The sequence below is a fragment of the Pyrgilauda ruficollis genome, unplaced genomic scaffold (assembly GCF_017590135.1).
Source record: "Pyrgilauda ruficollis isolate IOZ18807 unplaced genomic scaffold, ASM1759013v1 scaffold15, whole genome shotgun sequence".
Taxonomy (NCBI): Eukaryota; Metazoa; Chordata; class Aves; order Passeriformes; family Passeridae; genus Pyrgilauda; species Pyrgilauda ruficollis.
The window spans coordinates 7,037,827-7,053,729 of record NW_024513654.1 but is presented as its reverse complement, the minus strand read 5'-3'; the positions used below and the strand labels follow the sequence as shown (position 1 = coordinate 7,053,729).

At 37.3% G+C, this 15,903-nt stretch overlaps 1 protein-coding gene across 3 annotated transcripts in view; it reads left to right on the top strand.

Annotated features, from left to right (window-relative positions):
- Positions 1-15,903, top strand: part of ATRNL1 (attractin like 1) — a 433,970-nt gene that overhangs the window by 372,296 nt on the left and 45,771 nt on the right. For all 3 annotated transcript variants that reach the window (XM_041461314.1, XM_041461315.1, XM_041461313.1), the window contains one exon: positions 11,757-11,871. In XM_041461314.1, coding sequence (XP_041317248.1) covers positions 11,757-11,871 — 115 coding nt within the window. The remainder of the gene's footprint in view (positions 1-11,756; positions 11,872-15,903) is intronic.

The following is a 15,903-nucleotide window of genomic DNA, read 5'->3' as shown; positions in this document are numbered from 1 at the left end:
GCACACCATTGCAAGAGAACAAATCACCACAACTGAAACTCTTTAGCTGGCTCTTTACTTGTGTTCTTTTGCTTAATGCTTTCCTGCTCTGGTGTGTTATAATAGATGCCAGTGGCACACAAAGTCCCATACTTCTGTATATTCTTATGGAAATCTAATTGTGCTCTGATTGCATTGCTGTATTTTAAAACAGATTTGTTTTACAATAATGAAAAGCAAGAATCCTTAATGTTACCTGAGTCAAGGCCAAGTTTTAAATTAAATTGTAAGCTCTGGATGGAACTGGTATTAGGGGAAAAACGCAATTGTCACACATCTCAAAGATAACTGAGAAGTTTCTGAAAGATTTGGGTAAAGTTGTCCTATTTGAACAGAAAAACAGTATAAAAAGTTAAAGGAGACTATGAGCACATGGCAGTAAGTTGAGGATGAAAATGGCTTTGTAATTTTAATTGTAATAATCAGTTGTGACCACACCTGTCTTGAACATACCTATATTTTGAGATGTTAGTATCATTTTATCCTTTATAAGGACTTCTCTGTAAAAAGAGACAGAAAGGCCTCAGAAAATGAATATTCACAGTGTCCACATGGTACATTCTGTAATAAAATTCCTTCTCATTTCCTTGCTTAGCCTTAAGTACAGTTTTCCTTTCCCTATGTTATAAGAAGCCAGCTGCCACTCCTTAACCTCTGCTTGCAGTCTGCCCTGTTCCCCATCTCTGGGAGCTGGATTGTAGCAAGGGGGGACGTGGTTAAAATACCAAGCACAGGTGTGGGACTCCACCTGCCCCTTCCCACTGGCGCAGGCCATGGTGCTTCCAGGTCACCCAGCAGTGACATCTGTGCCCTGTCCCTGGGGATGCACTGGGATCTGGGGATCCTGCAGTGCTGAAGCCGCCCTGCCCTCACTGCAACTGGGATCCAGACTTTCACTCCTCCAGTAGATTCACAAAGAGAGCAGCAGGTCTGGGACTCCTGGTTATGACATGACAGGCCACTGAGAGATGCCTTCTGGCTGACTCATGGGCTTCACAAAGTCTACTAAGAATGAAGAATGGTTTAATTGCTAAAGAGGCTGGGGCTGGCATTTAGTAACCACTGCTGGTTTTGTGCTGCTGATCTAACCACAGGAATTAGCAGTGGGTTCCTGTTTTTCACTGTTGCTGAACAGGGAAACACTGATTTGAGTGGCTGCCCACAGGAGGGGGGAAATGAAAGAGACAGGAGTTTAGTGCTGAATGGGTACAGTGTGTGTCATTTTATGGATGGCTGGTACTGTCATACAGTCCCTTCTTAGACCTACAGAAACTCTGTCTTGTGATTACTACTGAAAGCAAATAACCAGAAAGAAAATGTGCACAGTTGAAAACTTACCGTGGGATGCAGCCTTAATGCAGAGCGCTGTAGTTACAGCCCAGGGTAATAAAGAAGGGTTTGTTTGGAATATTTTACAAAGCTTGGTTTCCATAGTAACAATCATCATGAAAACTTTCAGCTTCAGAAATAACATCTGCTTGGTGACTGATCTCAAATCTCAACCCTTGCTGAAGTAAATAAGTTCCTGATCCTTCTGCTTATTGTTAGCCAGTGGCATTTGATACAGAGCTTTTATTTTCATAGGTCTGGGAAAGGTGTTGGGAAGGGGGAAGAGGAATCAGAAAATAAAATGTGTTATCTGCCTCTTTTTCCTCTAGCCACTACTAAAATAAATCAGAGTTTACATAGAGACCCAAAGTAAATGTGTTATACCATTCTGTTGACTGATGTACAGGACAAACATTTCTCTGCTTTAGTCTTGTCAGTGATTTAAGGTTTATGCATAAACTTAGGGAAGAGAAATCATTTGGTTAGATAAGAAAAATGTATGGGCAGAGTACAAATCTTAACAATGCAGGGCTCTGAGGGAAACTTCAATGAAAAGTTCACAAATTTGTGAATTTTCAAGGAAACTTTCAAAAAGGTGGTCAGTCTGCTGTTTAAATGGTATTTCTTTTGAAGATAAGATGCTAAAATCATCATCACCACTGCTAAATTTTGCAATGTCAAATTTAAGCTGAGAACAGTTTCTGAAGCAAAATAAATACTTTCATGCAATAAGGATTGGGACTATAGAATTTAATGTGAATCACGATTTTTGGTGGTGGTGGCTGAGTACCACCTTAATGAAAAGAATAATAAATATATGACATAACTGGAAGTTCTGCTGTGCCATAGGAAATATGTCTGGAGCAGGAGGGTGAGTTGAGCTGGGCTATATTTCCATAGCACTCATTTTCAGTTAGCAATGCCCAAGAGCGTAAGCAAGCTTGGAATATGGTAACAAAAAAACCCGAAACAAACAAACAAACAAACAAACAAAAAAAAAACAAAAAAAACCCCAAAAACCCACAAACACACGTACCAAAATAAAAAAACCCAAAACCAAAAATAAAACAAAACAAAAACAAAAAAAAACCCCAACCAACAAAACCAAAACAACCAAAAAAACAAAACAAAAACAAAAAAAACCCCCAACCAACAAAACCAAAACAACCCCTACAAACCCCCCAAAAAAGACCCACTTACTTCCCGTGTAAGTGGGATTTAGCAAATACTTTATACTGTAGATCTGTACTGAATTAGTAAAAATTATACAGGTTTTGTAATATTTTAAAGGAGTAGTTTTTTCTTTTTTTAATAGTAAAAAACTGTCTCTTTAAAAAAAAAAGTATTCCATCAGATATGTTGAACTAAAGTGAGTAACAAGAATAAATAGTTTCATTCATGCAAGTAATCATGTTTGCTTTAGCGCAAGGTTTCTCCAAGCACTAATTCTCATGTGTCTAATTATTTGTCAGATTAGATCCTGTAGCTTCCATTTTTTTGGTGCACTTTTAGTGATATTCTGAATATGAGCACAGTGAGTACTAACAATCTTGATGGGGAGCATCTTAGAAAGCAACATTAAGTGATAATACTTGAGCTTGAGTTTATTTGCAGGATTTTTCCAGGACAGTATTAATAAATGAATAACATAGTGTCAGGTTTGCAGCTGGTGTAAATCAAAATAGTTCTGCTGCTACTTGTGCTGTGCTGATTTAAGCAGCTGATATTTAGGATTTGAATTAATTCATGAGATTAGAGTGAAAAATACTCAATTATGTTTTCAAATTGGTGAATGGTCAGAGCAGGTGATGGAGGTCCTCAAGAGAGGAAAGTGAGACACATCTTGCAACACCTTAGACAAGGTCTGGTTTGAACTTTCGCACTCCTGCCAACCTTCCCTCTCCCTTTTCCCCTGCTGGCAGCAACCACTGCCAAAGCAGTTTAACACATGCTGCTGCTACCACCACATAACACAGCAAAACCAGGCTCCCTTTTGCTGCCTTCTCATTCCTTTTCCTTAGATAACAGAAATCTTTTATTTCTCATTGCTCTTCCAGCTGCTGGAGCAGCTACAATTGGATCCACAATGTCCACGTGCAGTCACTGGGATGAAAACTTCTACAGACTTCCAAATCTTAAACAGGGATCATTTGTTTCAGAATGGTTTTGGCTCTGGTGTACACACTTTACAGCTGTCCTTGGGCCATGGCAAGGACACTGAAAATAAAAGCTATGTCGTGCTTTCAGACGTTTGTGTCCTCCCTATATTCCCTAGTCTGTGATCTGTGTAAGTTATGATAGAAAGTAATTTGTTATTCTGGTGCCATTAAGATTTTTTTTCTGACATTAAGAATATTGCCAGGTTTGCACTTTAATCCCTTCTGCTGACAGCTAGTTTTCACAATGTCTTGATTTAGTTCTCTTTTTTATTTTTACAATTCCAGGTAGAAATGTTTTAATTTGTCATTCACTAGGCATCCTGCATGTGGCCAGGAGGTTTAAAAAGAACTTGAAAAGGCATTGCTGAGGAAAAGTTCACTAACACTGTATTTTGGATGACATACAGGGTACTATATTTTCTTTCCAATTTTGCAAGAAATGCAAAATACAGCATAATCCTTTTAGGACATTTGCCTTGCCTAACCCTCACATCTGGCATTGATCTCCTAAATGATGATCAAACCTTATCTTTTATGACTCTGGGGTGATGCAGAGCTGCAGGAATAAGATCTATGCAGTCACAAAAGATAACTGTTAGCCAGAGCTTCTGCCTTCTGTCTGAGTTTCACTGTCACAATGACAGATTGAAACTTTATGAACCCCCCCCTGAGCAAAGGGCTGCCCTTCTGGGCTCCTCATGGACATTTCAAAAAGCTGCAGCTGGTTCCGTTCGCTTGTTCTCAGTGAAAGAAACCTGTACTGTGCTCACACTTAGCCATGCCTATTACCACAGCCACACTGTCAGCCTGCAAGTGAGGCAGAGTTTAAATTGTGCCTTGTACTTCATCTTTCCCAACCCTGGAAAGTTAGTAGTGGCTCTGAGGGGACCATGTCCTCTTCTACAGGCAGTCTAGGGTAAGATTAACCCATTGTGACACATGGGAGTGAGTCTCTGCTCTTAAGAGATCAGCCCAAGCTCAAAGAGTGATGGACTGTCAGTTATTCATCCCCAGGGAAATGAGTTTTCATGGATAAGTCTTTAAGGCTGAATTGTAAAGGAATAATAGAATTCTCCACTTCTCATTTCTAATCCTTGGAGATCCAGCAGATATGCCCATCTGGGAAACAAATGCCCATTAGCATCACTTCACTGCACAGCACCACTTTGACTTACAGGATGGCAGTCAGAAGAATTTACAGGAAGGTACCTGGGGATACATGATTCCTGGTATATGCCACAGACACAGAGTCTCAGGTGCTTTTCCCAACAGGATCTACCTGGATGCTGCCAAGATAAATTTCTTTTCACAAACTGGACGCTGTCACTGCCAGCCTTTAATCAGACTCATAGAGCTTAATAGGGGAATATTCTGGAAGCTCTAGGGGATATCTCTGGCAGTAATCCAGTCCAACTACTACACACACCATCAGCTCTAAGTTATGTTCAATATTTTCCATATTAACCTGGAATTACCCTCATTAATGGGCAAGATGTAATAGTAAAGTAAAACCAAGTTTATTTAACAGTATGAAGACACAGGGAACTGCATATGTGGGCACACACATAAAGAAATGCAATCAATGTTCCTTGCAGCCACCTGATGTTTTAACTTCAAGGTCTTGTGCTCTGTTCAGCCTCTCATGACAATCAAGAAAATTCCAGGGCAGTGCACACTGGTGTCACAGTTCAGGAAAAGCGACCTCTAGGCAGTAGGACAAAAACTGAATAGCAAACCTGATAAGGAAGGAGCTCTTTCTGGAAACCTCACTGAAAACAAATGCATCTACAGGTGTTTCTCATAGCTTGGTCTCAGTAAATCAGTTTTTATCAGAATGTCAATTCATAACTCTCTTGCTAATGAAATGCCACATGACATAGTATTAGATTTTGAAATGAAGTCTTTTACTAGATTAACTGAGAGTAACTTTGTCATAAATAAACATAGTTTTTATATTAAAAATATGACTCTTCTGAGCATAAACACTTTAAGACTAATATATAAATTTCAGATCAGTACAGAATTAACAACCATATTCCACTCAGGAAAGACTGCATGAAAGAATACAGTCTATCATTGTTAGAGCTGAGATAGAGAAGCAAGACAATAAATCGAAGGATAACAATGCAGTTTGTGCACTGGGGCCATAATAACAGCTTGGTAATCATAATGTATTCTATTTATTGTTCATTTCCACTGCTTTTCTTATGGAAAATAATGTTCCAGTATAGTCTGAGATTTCCATTTCTATTTGGAAACAAGGAAATTAATGATTTGTGTTCTGCAAAAACAGTGGGGCAGAATTACAATGGAAAGATAATTTGCTGTTAAAAAAATAATGAGAAATGTTAGTGTAATTTTGGTTGGGTTGCATTTAATTGTCAATAAAGCTTTATTAGACATGCTAGAAGTTTTCAGGTAAAACTTGTTCATTCTGAAGGGCTAGTAGGCTTGGTAGAGTCCTCCCAGTGAATTGGTGAAGCTGGATGACTCAGTTGGTCACAGAAGCAAGGTGGCTGCCTCTGTCTCTTCCAGTTTAGGTAGAAGAATTATGAGATACAGCAAAAAGTTCACCAGATTTTGCTGCTGTTGGTAGTGTGGTTATGTACCTCCAATAGGTTAGTGAGACCCCATTAGCCAAAACTAGAAATCACTTAGAAAACCTCAGGCAAAAGAAGGTGCAGTGTAGAAACTCTAAGTCCTGAGGACACTCGGGCTCTGGGCCATTCTTGCTGGTTGAAATGAGGTGAAGCTTTGCACTCACTAATTGCAAGAGAGGAACTTTATGTGATGTATTAAATGAAAGTCTTCAGTAAATGCTCAGAATTTCTGTAAAACCCTGGAGTCATATGAAGAACTGGTGTTTCCTCTACAGCCACAAGCAATGTTCAGTACCCCAGCCCTGTTTATTTATTTATGCTGTCTCTGTGTTTCCTGAAGTATATTTCTCCCTTACACAAATAATGTTTTGTGAAAGCTTTTTTTTTTTTTTTTTTTTTGGTTGGGCTATCATTAAAGCTCATTACTCATTGAATAAATCTGTGGAGAAAATTGTCAAAACTTGTGGGTGGGTGGGAAGCTCATACTCAAAAGTATGTTAATGAGCATTAGTTCATTAGTTCACCCAACACTTGGAATAGTAATGTGGTGTAGAACTGTCAGGCTAGAGAACCAGCAGTGCTGATGGCAGCCTTTGTTCCTGGCCTTGCCTTAGCTCCAGCACTCTGGAAGTGTCAGGTTCTCCTTGGGACAGCAGCAGGTGCTATGAAAGTGGTGGGATTTTGCTGGGAGGAGCAGACAGTGCTGCTTCTTTCCTCTGACATTACTGCTGGGTTTGATTCTCTTGGTAAATGACTGTGGAAACAGCCAGGTGGAGGCAGGATGGAGGTTGTCTGCCACGGGAGTCTGCCATCTCCTTCTCCTGGAAGGATGGCTGCACAAGGGACAGTTGGAATTTCTCCAGGAAAATGGCCCAAAAAACCCCAGCCAAATGACATCAGTGGAATTCTGTGATTTTGAGAGGGCGAATTTTCTTTTTTTTTTTTTTTCTTAGCACTGCTGAGAAGTCTGCCTTTACTGAGCTGAAAATGGTCAGAACAATCACAGCATTTGACACTTCATCTTTAGTTATAGGTCAGAGAGTTTCACCTCAAAGCTGCATTTAGTAAAAGCAGAACAGGGTAAGCAGGGTTCATCCTCTAACCATAAAAAACAGAGTTAATCTCTGCTTTCAACTCTGTTTTAAAAGAAAGTGGCCACAACTGCAATGTAAAAACCTAATTTGATAGGGATGTTTTGGGAACAGCTATCTTGATTGAGCTCTACATCCAGGGCAGCTGCAAGAATGCCAGAGGAGGCATTTAAGAGACCAAAATGTGCCTGGCAGGTAGAGACAACTTTCAGGTCTTGGGAAATTTTTGATACTAATAGTAAGACTAACAGCTTCTTGAGGCTTTTGAATTTGCATGTAGGCAACTTAACTTGACCAAAATCCAAACTGGGTACTCAAATGCATTTTGGAATCTGAGACTTGTATATCCCAAATAAATCATGTAACTCAGAAAATAACCAAAGAATTTAGGAAAAGCACCAGAAGTCGACAGCAAGTGAATACTTGCTGTAATATAACAGTCTGAATTTTATGTTTCCTCCTTTTCTGCATCTCTTACCTCTTCAAAGGACACAGTCTTTTTTTCTTTTTTTTTTTTCCATTTTTTCCTCTCTGAAGTCTTGCACATTAAAAATCCAGAAAAATGGCTCTTTGCATTCCGAGTCTGGTCCTAATCCTGTTGCAACAACAGATTTGATTGTTTATTTGCCAAGGTATCTAGTTTAGTTGGTGTGGAATTCACCAGATTAATGCTGTTTTAATAATGTGATTAAAAACTAAGTTTAAATTGACATAATTAATTAATACAATAAGAAGTATAAGAAGATGGTTTTTAAGAACTGAAGTTTTATTTAGAATGAATTCTTGTAAGTACTACCAAGACCATTTTAGTAGGAAACATTACAGTGATTAATGCATAGCTGTTTGCATTTTAATACTTGATTTATATGTCAGATCTGTATTTGTGCACACTGTCAAAATTTATTCTGTTCTTGTCAAAATACTTATTGCTTCTGACAGGTGTAACATGCTCACATTAATCCTTAATTCCTTGATTCAATTTTCTAATTGCTTTTTTGGCATGAGTTTGCAGCCATTTAGTCTTATGTGAAGTATTTGTCTTATGGTATAACAATGCACTTTTAAAATTGGATGCACCTAACTTAGACTGCTGAAGAAAATATATAGAGGGATATTACTTAGTACTGAAAATCAAAAGTTTTATAGCACTTCTGAGAGGTACCACTTCTTGGAATACCGATAGACCAAAACTCTTTATACTTTTCATCTTCCCATATTCACAATATTAAATATTTTCATAGGTTCAAATTGGTGCTGAAGTTTCAGTGCATTTTGCCCAAGGAGATGCTGAATACTTAGAGCAATCCATGAACATTCCCTTAGTCACTGTTCTCCTGCTCTTTTCACCTCTTCAGGTTCTTCCTCTCTCATATCACTGCTTGCCACTTCTGAAATTGGTTAGAATTTGAGACTGGACACTGGACAAGTTCACACAGCACCTTTAAAATCTTACTGCTCTCTGCTGCCCATCCCACCCACCAAGGGGGACAAAATCCACTTCCCAGCTTCTCCTTGCTCTGCACTCCTAAAGCTGATCAAGTCTTTTATTCCCAAATGGACGAATACAATAAATAAATGTACTCACCTCTTTTGATGCTTTCTTTTCTAAAGCATGAATATATATGTTTTTCTGCCAGCAGTGGAATATTGTCATCTGTCCTGTGAAGGAAAAGAAATTATTCGGCCAAAATCTATTTCTTACTGAAACAGATCCAAAAGAATCTTCCCAAAGCTTGGTACTTCCTCATAAACTCACCAGTCAGCTGAACTTTGGCTTTTTAGGACTTTCAGGAAAATACTGGGAGAATGTAGAACGTTTTCTCTAATAAAAATCTAGGAACATGTGAAGATGTCTCCTGATACTTTCTGTGAATAAATGCATGAATATACACTTAAATTGTGGATAAAACTTTATCTATTTTTTTTATTACCTGATTTAATCTCTACCCTCTCCACTTATTTAGTCTTTCTATATCCTCTGGGTTACTCTTTTTTCCCTATCAATATTAATAATATATGCTCTTTAATCCTTTTATTCCTTCGTAGTTCTCTGCCACTTTCTTTTTCACCTTCCCAGCTGACACACCTCTTTCTGTCATAGTGTATGTAAAAAAGGGACTATAGGACTAAAAGTTTATCAAAGAAGTGTTTGTTTACTATGCCTTCCACTGATAAAGTTTTATTAATCTGTGATTGTCATTTGAGGTTTTGACAAAAAATGTAAGTCACTTTCTTTACAAGGGGAAAAGGAAAAAAGATAATTCTAGCAAGTAAATCATGGTAGCTTACTGCTTTGGGCAAACAAACTTGTACCTTATCTCTTCCAAAAAACCCGTGGAAAATGCATGATAAATGGTGTATTTCAGAGAACATGTTATGTCCCTATGAAATAACTTTGATTCATGGTTATGTATTTATCTTTAAACAAGTGACAAACCTTAGGCTATCTAAATTATTATCATTTGCTCTATGCTACTGTGTTATTTTTGCTAGGGAACCTGAATGATGTGAGGTCAAGATAAGACATCTTGCTTCTGCAGTCATAATTTTTTTATAAAGAAAAAAAAGCCCAAAATTTTTACTGTATTTTATTTTTGGATGAAGTCCTTTGAAAGAGTATTTATCAGAAATCATTTCCTCCAATTGTGTTTTGAACAGCATTAGTATAAACTTCAAACAGAGAAGGATGGCGCCTGTTGATCAAAGAGTTCATATTACACAGCAGAAGAAAATATCATCATGTGGATTTGTAAGAAAGTAATCACCAAATTAAAAGTCATTGCAGTGAATTTGTTCCTTTCAGTTGTGTGTCTGCATAAAGTGTTCTGAATTACATTTTACAATGAAGATTTCATTTTCTTTGTGTTTCCAAATAGTTGTTTGATTTGCCGTTGTGTCAAGTCAGGAATATTGACTTAAATGCTCTATTGCTTGCATTAGTAACACCAGCTGGAGCTTTTGGGGGTTTAGTTTTCTGTTTTATCACTTGGTAAAGCTTTTGGTGGGTGAAAGTTGTCATTACCTATGGCATGGCATTTTTAAATTAGATGTCATTGTTTATCCAAGTTCTTTAATGCTGTCACTTTAAAACAATTTACAGAAATGCCTTTTAAATATGACCAGGAAGTTAAAAAAAAAAAAAAAGTATATATATTTTTCACTGAGCAGTAATAAATGTTGGTTACTTGGAGGTAGAAAAATAGAAAATGATTATTGCTTTACATGATGGAAGTGCCTTTGTTTTCCTTATATCAAGTACTTTGCAGTGTATTTAACTTGACTAAACTAGCATTTTTTCTTAGAATACTGGAATCAGTTGACATTTTTGTATACATTGCATTTTTTATGTAAATATAAAGTTTTCTGGCTTTGAATTTTGAATCAAAATGTCGAACTCATATTTTGCCTTGGAACATGACAGACATTTAGAAAATTTACAAACAAAAAAAGAAAGAAATGCTTATGCTGATTTTGACCTAATGTTTTTAGAAATATCTTTAGTGCTTGACTAAATGTTTAAGCTCTCAGAAGTTAAATGCCTATCTCTGAGTGAACACAAAGCTCAGAAACATGGAAATGTGGTTACATTGTAAATTTTCATCTCAAAAACTTATTATTCTCTGCCTTTGTGGACTGCTTTGCTTTTTTTTTCCCAACTCCTACTGTCCTTGGTAAATCAAGAACAATATGGTAGCAACCATTTAGCTGAAAGCTAGCTGCAAATTAAATTATCTATGTACTTAATGAGAGTTTGGTAACAGCACAAACCCCCCACCATAAACACCACTGCTATCATAGCTTTATAGAAGATAAAGCAAGGTGATTATCACACAGGCAGCATTTTCAGAGAGTTTTTAAGCATCTATAAATATAATATATAACTATTAATATATATAATTATATATATAATTATATATTTATATAATTATATATATTATATATATATAATATATAACTGCACCTATATTTTGCATATGCAAAAAGAATCAGGAAGTTCCTGCCTTGTAGAAATCATTTCCTTAGCAGGACAGACAGAGAGAAGGCAGAATTCCTGGTCTGGGGCTCTCAAGTGAGGTTGACAATCTTTAGCTATTGGTATATAATGTAGATTTGCACTCACTTTATAGTTTTGGCTTTAGGCAGGCTAGGTGATGGATGCTGGTGAAGCAGAATTCTTTCACATGGATACTTCTTAATAGAGATGGGGAAGTTGGCTACTCTCAGATACCAATGTGTATATCAAAAGGTTTTGCTGTTTTCTAAGCTTTAATTTGATATTACTACATTTAGCAAGCTATAAAATTCAGTAAAATTTTGTTGTCCTTATGAGAATTTATTTTTTGTTTGGTTAGCTCTGCAGCATGTGCTGTCAGTGCCCATTTTTAAGTCAATTAACACAGTTCAGACAATCTGTTTGAATGCAACGGAAAAAATATCTTCCCAACTTTACACCGTGCCTTAAAAAAAACCCCAAAAAGTGCACAAGTGAAAATGGAATGGAAATCTCAAAGGTTAACCTGGGTGTTTTCCTTCTCCAGGGTGCTCCTAAGCCGATCGCCATCGAGCCGTGCTCAGGAAACAGAGCCGCCGTCCTGACGGTGTTTTTGTGCCTGCCCAGGGGAGCGTCAGGAGTTCCACCACCCGGGCAGTCAGGTAAGGCTGCTGGGCTGCCTCTTGTGTCTGTCTCCTCCTACACTCTCTGCCTGGGCAAAATCACCCTCACAGACCCAAAATAATGGCACAGCAGACGGATACGAGGAGCTGCTCGGTCAAGCTGATGTTAAGTTTAGCCCCAACTTCATTTTTCATGGGAATTTGGTGTTGTGTCCAAATAAAAAGCCCAGTGATTAAGCCAGCCACATTTCATTAGGACTTCCTGAAGCAGTACTTGTGCACGTCAATATGCTCCAACATTGTCTCTCAGGGGAAAAAAAAATTCATATGCAGCCACTTCCATGGTTTCAGTTCAAGCTGCTGTAAATGAGGCTGTACAGGGAATACCAGTGAGTATTTTCACTTCAGGCAAAAATTTAGTGCAGTCTAGTTTGCACCGTAAATCCCATCCTTTTGCTGGCTGGGACTCAATTAAAATACTAGTATTTCCCAGAATGCCTGTCAGATAAAACCTGGAATTGTGTGAGTGAATGTTTCTGTAGGGAGGTGTTAACTTTGGAAGTGATCCCAGCTGATTTTAAAGTAGCACTTGCATTATCTGGAAGCCTTTCTTGTGGTGACCTACCTTCTCTGCTAGATCATTGTACAAAAACATTCTCATAAAATACTTCTCAAACAGGAGGTATCATCCTGCACCTTTAAAATCCTTTAAATAACTGCCTACAATGATGTGATACAAAAGAGCCATGACAAGAAAGTGTGGCCAGTAATGTGGCACTGCACACGTGACCAGTTTACTCATCCAGACTTCGCTGGAGCTGGGGCCAAGATGAACGCCTTTGTGAGAAATAGTAGACTGCATGGTATGTGCCCAAAATGCAGGAATAAACCAGAAAATATGCTTTCAGGCTAACTTTTATCATTAAGAGCCAAAAAAAGATATCCTTTTAACCTTCAAAAATCCATTTAAGAGATTAAAAAGTGTTGAGTAATGATGAGGGCAAACTCAGTTGACTTATGTTGGAAGTAAGCTCGGCTGGGTGTTCTTCTTTTGGCCTGATCACTATCTGTTATTTATTTGGGAGTTTTAGTTCATTTTTTGAGGGTGAGGGGTGTTAAATTTTTTTCCCTCTGAGTTCTGAGATGAGGACTTAGTTCTTTAAATGCTGTTTATGGCTTAGAATATCATTTTTGGAAGTGCTATGAAAATAAAAGTGTTACTGATGCTTTGTCAAATCCATTTCCTGGAAGAAATATATAAATGTAAGTGCTCTGAAGAGAGCAATGAGAGAGTAAGGATGTTTAGCTTATTCCCTGTTCATGTTTCAAGGAAATGAAAAAGAAATGAAGGTGTTTATAGTCTTGCAACAAGCAAAAACATTATGAAAGGAAATTAAAAGTAATTGTTGAAATTGAAGCTTAAAATGTTTTTGGAGGGACTAGTTTTGTTGTTTTCAAATTTACCTATGATGTTCATCTTGACAGTAAAAATGTATTAATTTAGTTTTTTCATAATCAGCTTATATTTACCATATAAAGGATTCTTTGAAAAGTAATTGCTGATCTTTGCTGTGTGTAAAGCATGGAAGGTATGGGTGTTTAGAAAGAGGACTTGGGTTCAACAGCATGTCTGTTGTGTCATTCTGCATGTTTCTCAACCTGTGAAAGAATGCACCTCTTTTTTAAACATGTTTTGTCCTCCTATTATGTTCCATCTTCTCATTGCTTTACTTTCTACTAGTTTTGTAGGCATATATTTGGAATGATATTCTTCCATTTGTTATTATGGTACCTGTCAGCCACTTAGTGTTTCAAAATAGATAAATTATTTAGTCCTACAACTTTCACTTTGTTCAGGGTCAAAAGCAAATAGAAATGCTTGAGTTGTTCAGCCATACTAGTTCAACCATTAGAGTGTATTAGATTACATGGCTGTAATCATTTTTTTCTTGTGCACGATGAGTTTTGGTGCTCGTGGATTGCTCTATGTAACCATTCCTAGGCTGGGCAGGAGGTGTTGTGCAAGTCTGTTGGCGTACCTGTAGCTTTCCTAACTCACTCCATTCCTGTCCTGCAGCACCCTGGGCTGCCTGGGAGCAGATGCTGTGAACACTGCAAAGATTTTGGAAATGATGTGGAAGCTTTGGGCAGCACACACATTCTCTATGCAGTTGGCTTCCCTTATGACCTAAGTTAGGCAAAACCAATGATATTGGGGTGGAAGTCGTGTGTTCAGTAACTATGTCTTGCCAAGTAATATTAGAATCCTCTATTACTTGCACACAGCCATTTTCCAGCTCATTGGGATCATTCTAGGACAGAACTGACAGTGTGTCAAGCATCTTTGTGTAAATGATACCTCCAAGATGCTCATTCCCAGTTCACACTGGGAGAGTGTGGCATTTGTTCCTTCTATGCGTACATCCCAAACATAAGAAGGGAATGCCTGTATTTTCATTGTCCTGCATTTTCTCCAAAACTGAGGAAGCAAATTGTTTACATAAATAGCTAATCTATGCCCCACTGGAGCTCTTAGTTGTGTACATAATTTTTTAAGGTATCTGACTTTGAGTTTTCTGAGTTTTATAGTAATGAATATTTTGTTTAAAAATGTCTCTGAATGTTAAAAAAACCAAACAAACAACAAAAAACAAAACACAAAAAAACACCAACAAACCAATGCATAAACTAAACCCTAATGTAAAGGTTACTCTTTGTGCAGCATATGTTCTGTACTTCACCTTTACCAGCAGCTGGAAGGAAAGTTGAAGCTACAGATGGTGGGCTTTGGCCAAAGGCTATGCATTGCAAAAAACTTCTCTAGGAGACACCATATGTCCCAGTGCAGGTCTGTGTGTTCTCTGCTTCCTGCAGAAAATACTCACAACTTCACAGACTTTCAACAACATTGTTTAGCACTCAGGCCTAATTCTGTAAGTTAAACATTTAAACCACTTAAAATTAATCTGTGATTTGAAATAGATTTTATACAGATTGATCACCTAGATTCAGTCAAAATATTGATAAAAATGAATTTATTGCAAAAGAAAAGAAACATTGTGATTCGTGTTCTAAAAATGGATTTTTTTTTTTCAATTACGCAGCTATTTGTAGAATTAAATAATCTGAAAATGTGGAAAGTCACAAAATGTTGCCATCATGGGGGGTTAGATGTTTCACAGCAGACCTTACATTTTCTTTTGGGTGTAAGCTAACAATTCAATTATACTTCTCTGAGGTAACTGACATAACTGTTTTTAAGTGAAAGAAATTAGAGACAAAGTATAAATTAGAATGATCGGTGCAAAACATTAAGTTGAATTTCTCCGTTTGGATTGACTGATAGAACATGTGCTTTTTTCATTCTTCAGTTATCTCATCCACTGCATTGTACCTGTGTAATCAGAACAAAATTAGAGGGTCAAAAAAATAGCAATTGTCTGTAGGGTTCACGTGTCTATCAGTACAAATGCATCAGTGTAGTTCATATGTGACTTAAAAGTTTTATGATACACTGGAAGCTTGAGATCATCTTCTATTGCTGTAGTGTCTGACCCCACAATTTAAATAGCTTAAACTCTTCTTAATATCAAAGCAGATCTAATAATGAGAGCAGCTGCTTTAGTTATCTAGAAAGAATTAAATTATACATTGTAAAGGGAATTGAACAAAACAAGTTAGACCAGAAAAAAAGAGGATAATATATGACTTAATGCAGAAAAAGGTGCCTATGAATTATAAGCAGTGGAAGGCCCAAAAATAACTCCTTCAAGTTCTTCATACAGCTCTGGTGATATATTGGGCAATACAGAAAGAATAGCTTAGTAATGTGATAAATTCTGTTAAAAGAACTGTGACCATGTCATCATTACTACTAAAGCCAACTAAATCCCATGCTTTGGGGTATTGAGTTATTGTACAATAAGTTTATAAAACAATGTTTGCATCATTCTGGGATAAGGCCACTTTGTGCTGTAAAGCACAAAGAGAAATGAGAATATTAAACCATTTCAAAATAATTCAGAATCAAGGGGTGTAATTTCTGAATTATTCACAGATTATTTTACTTTC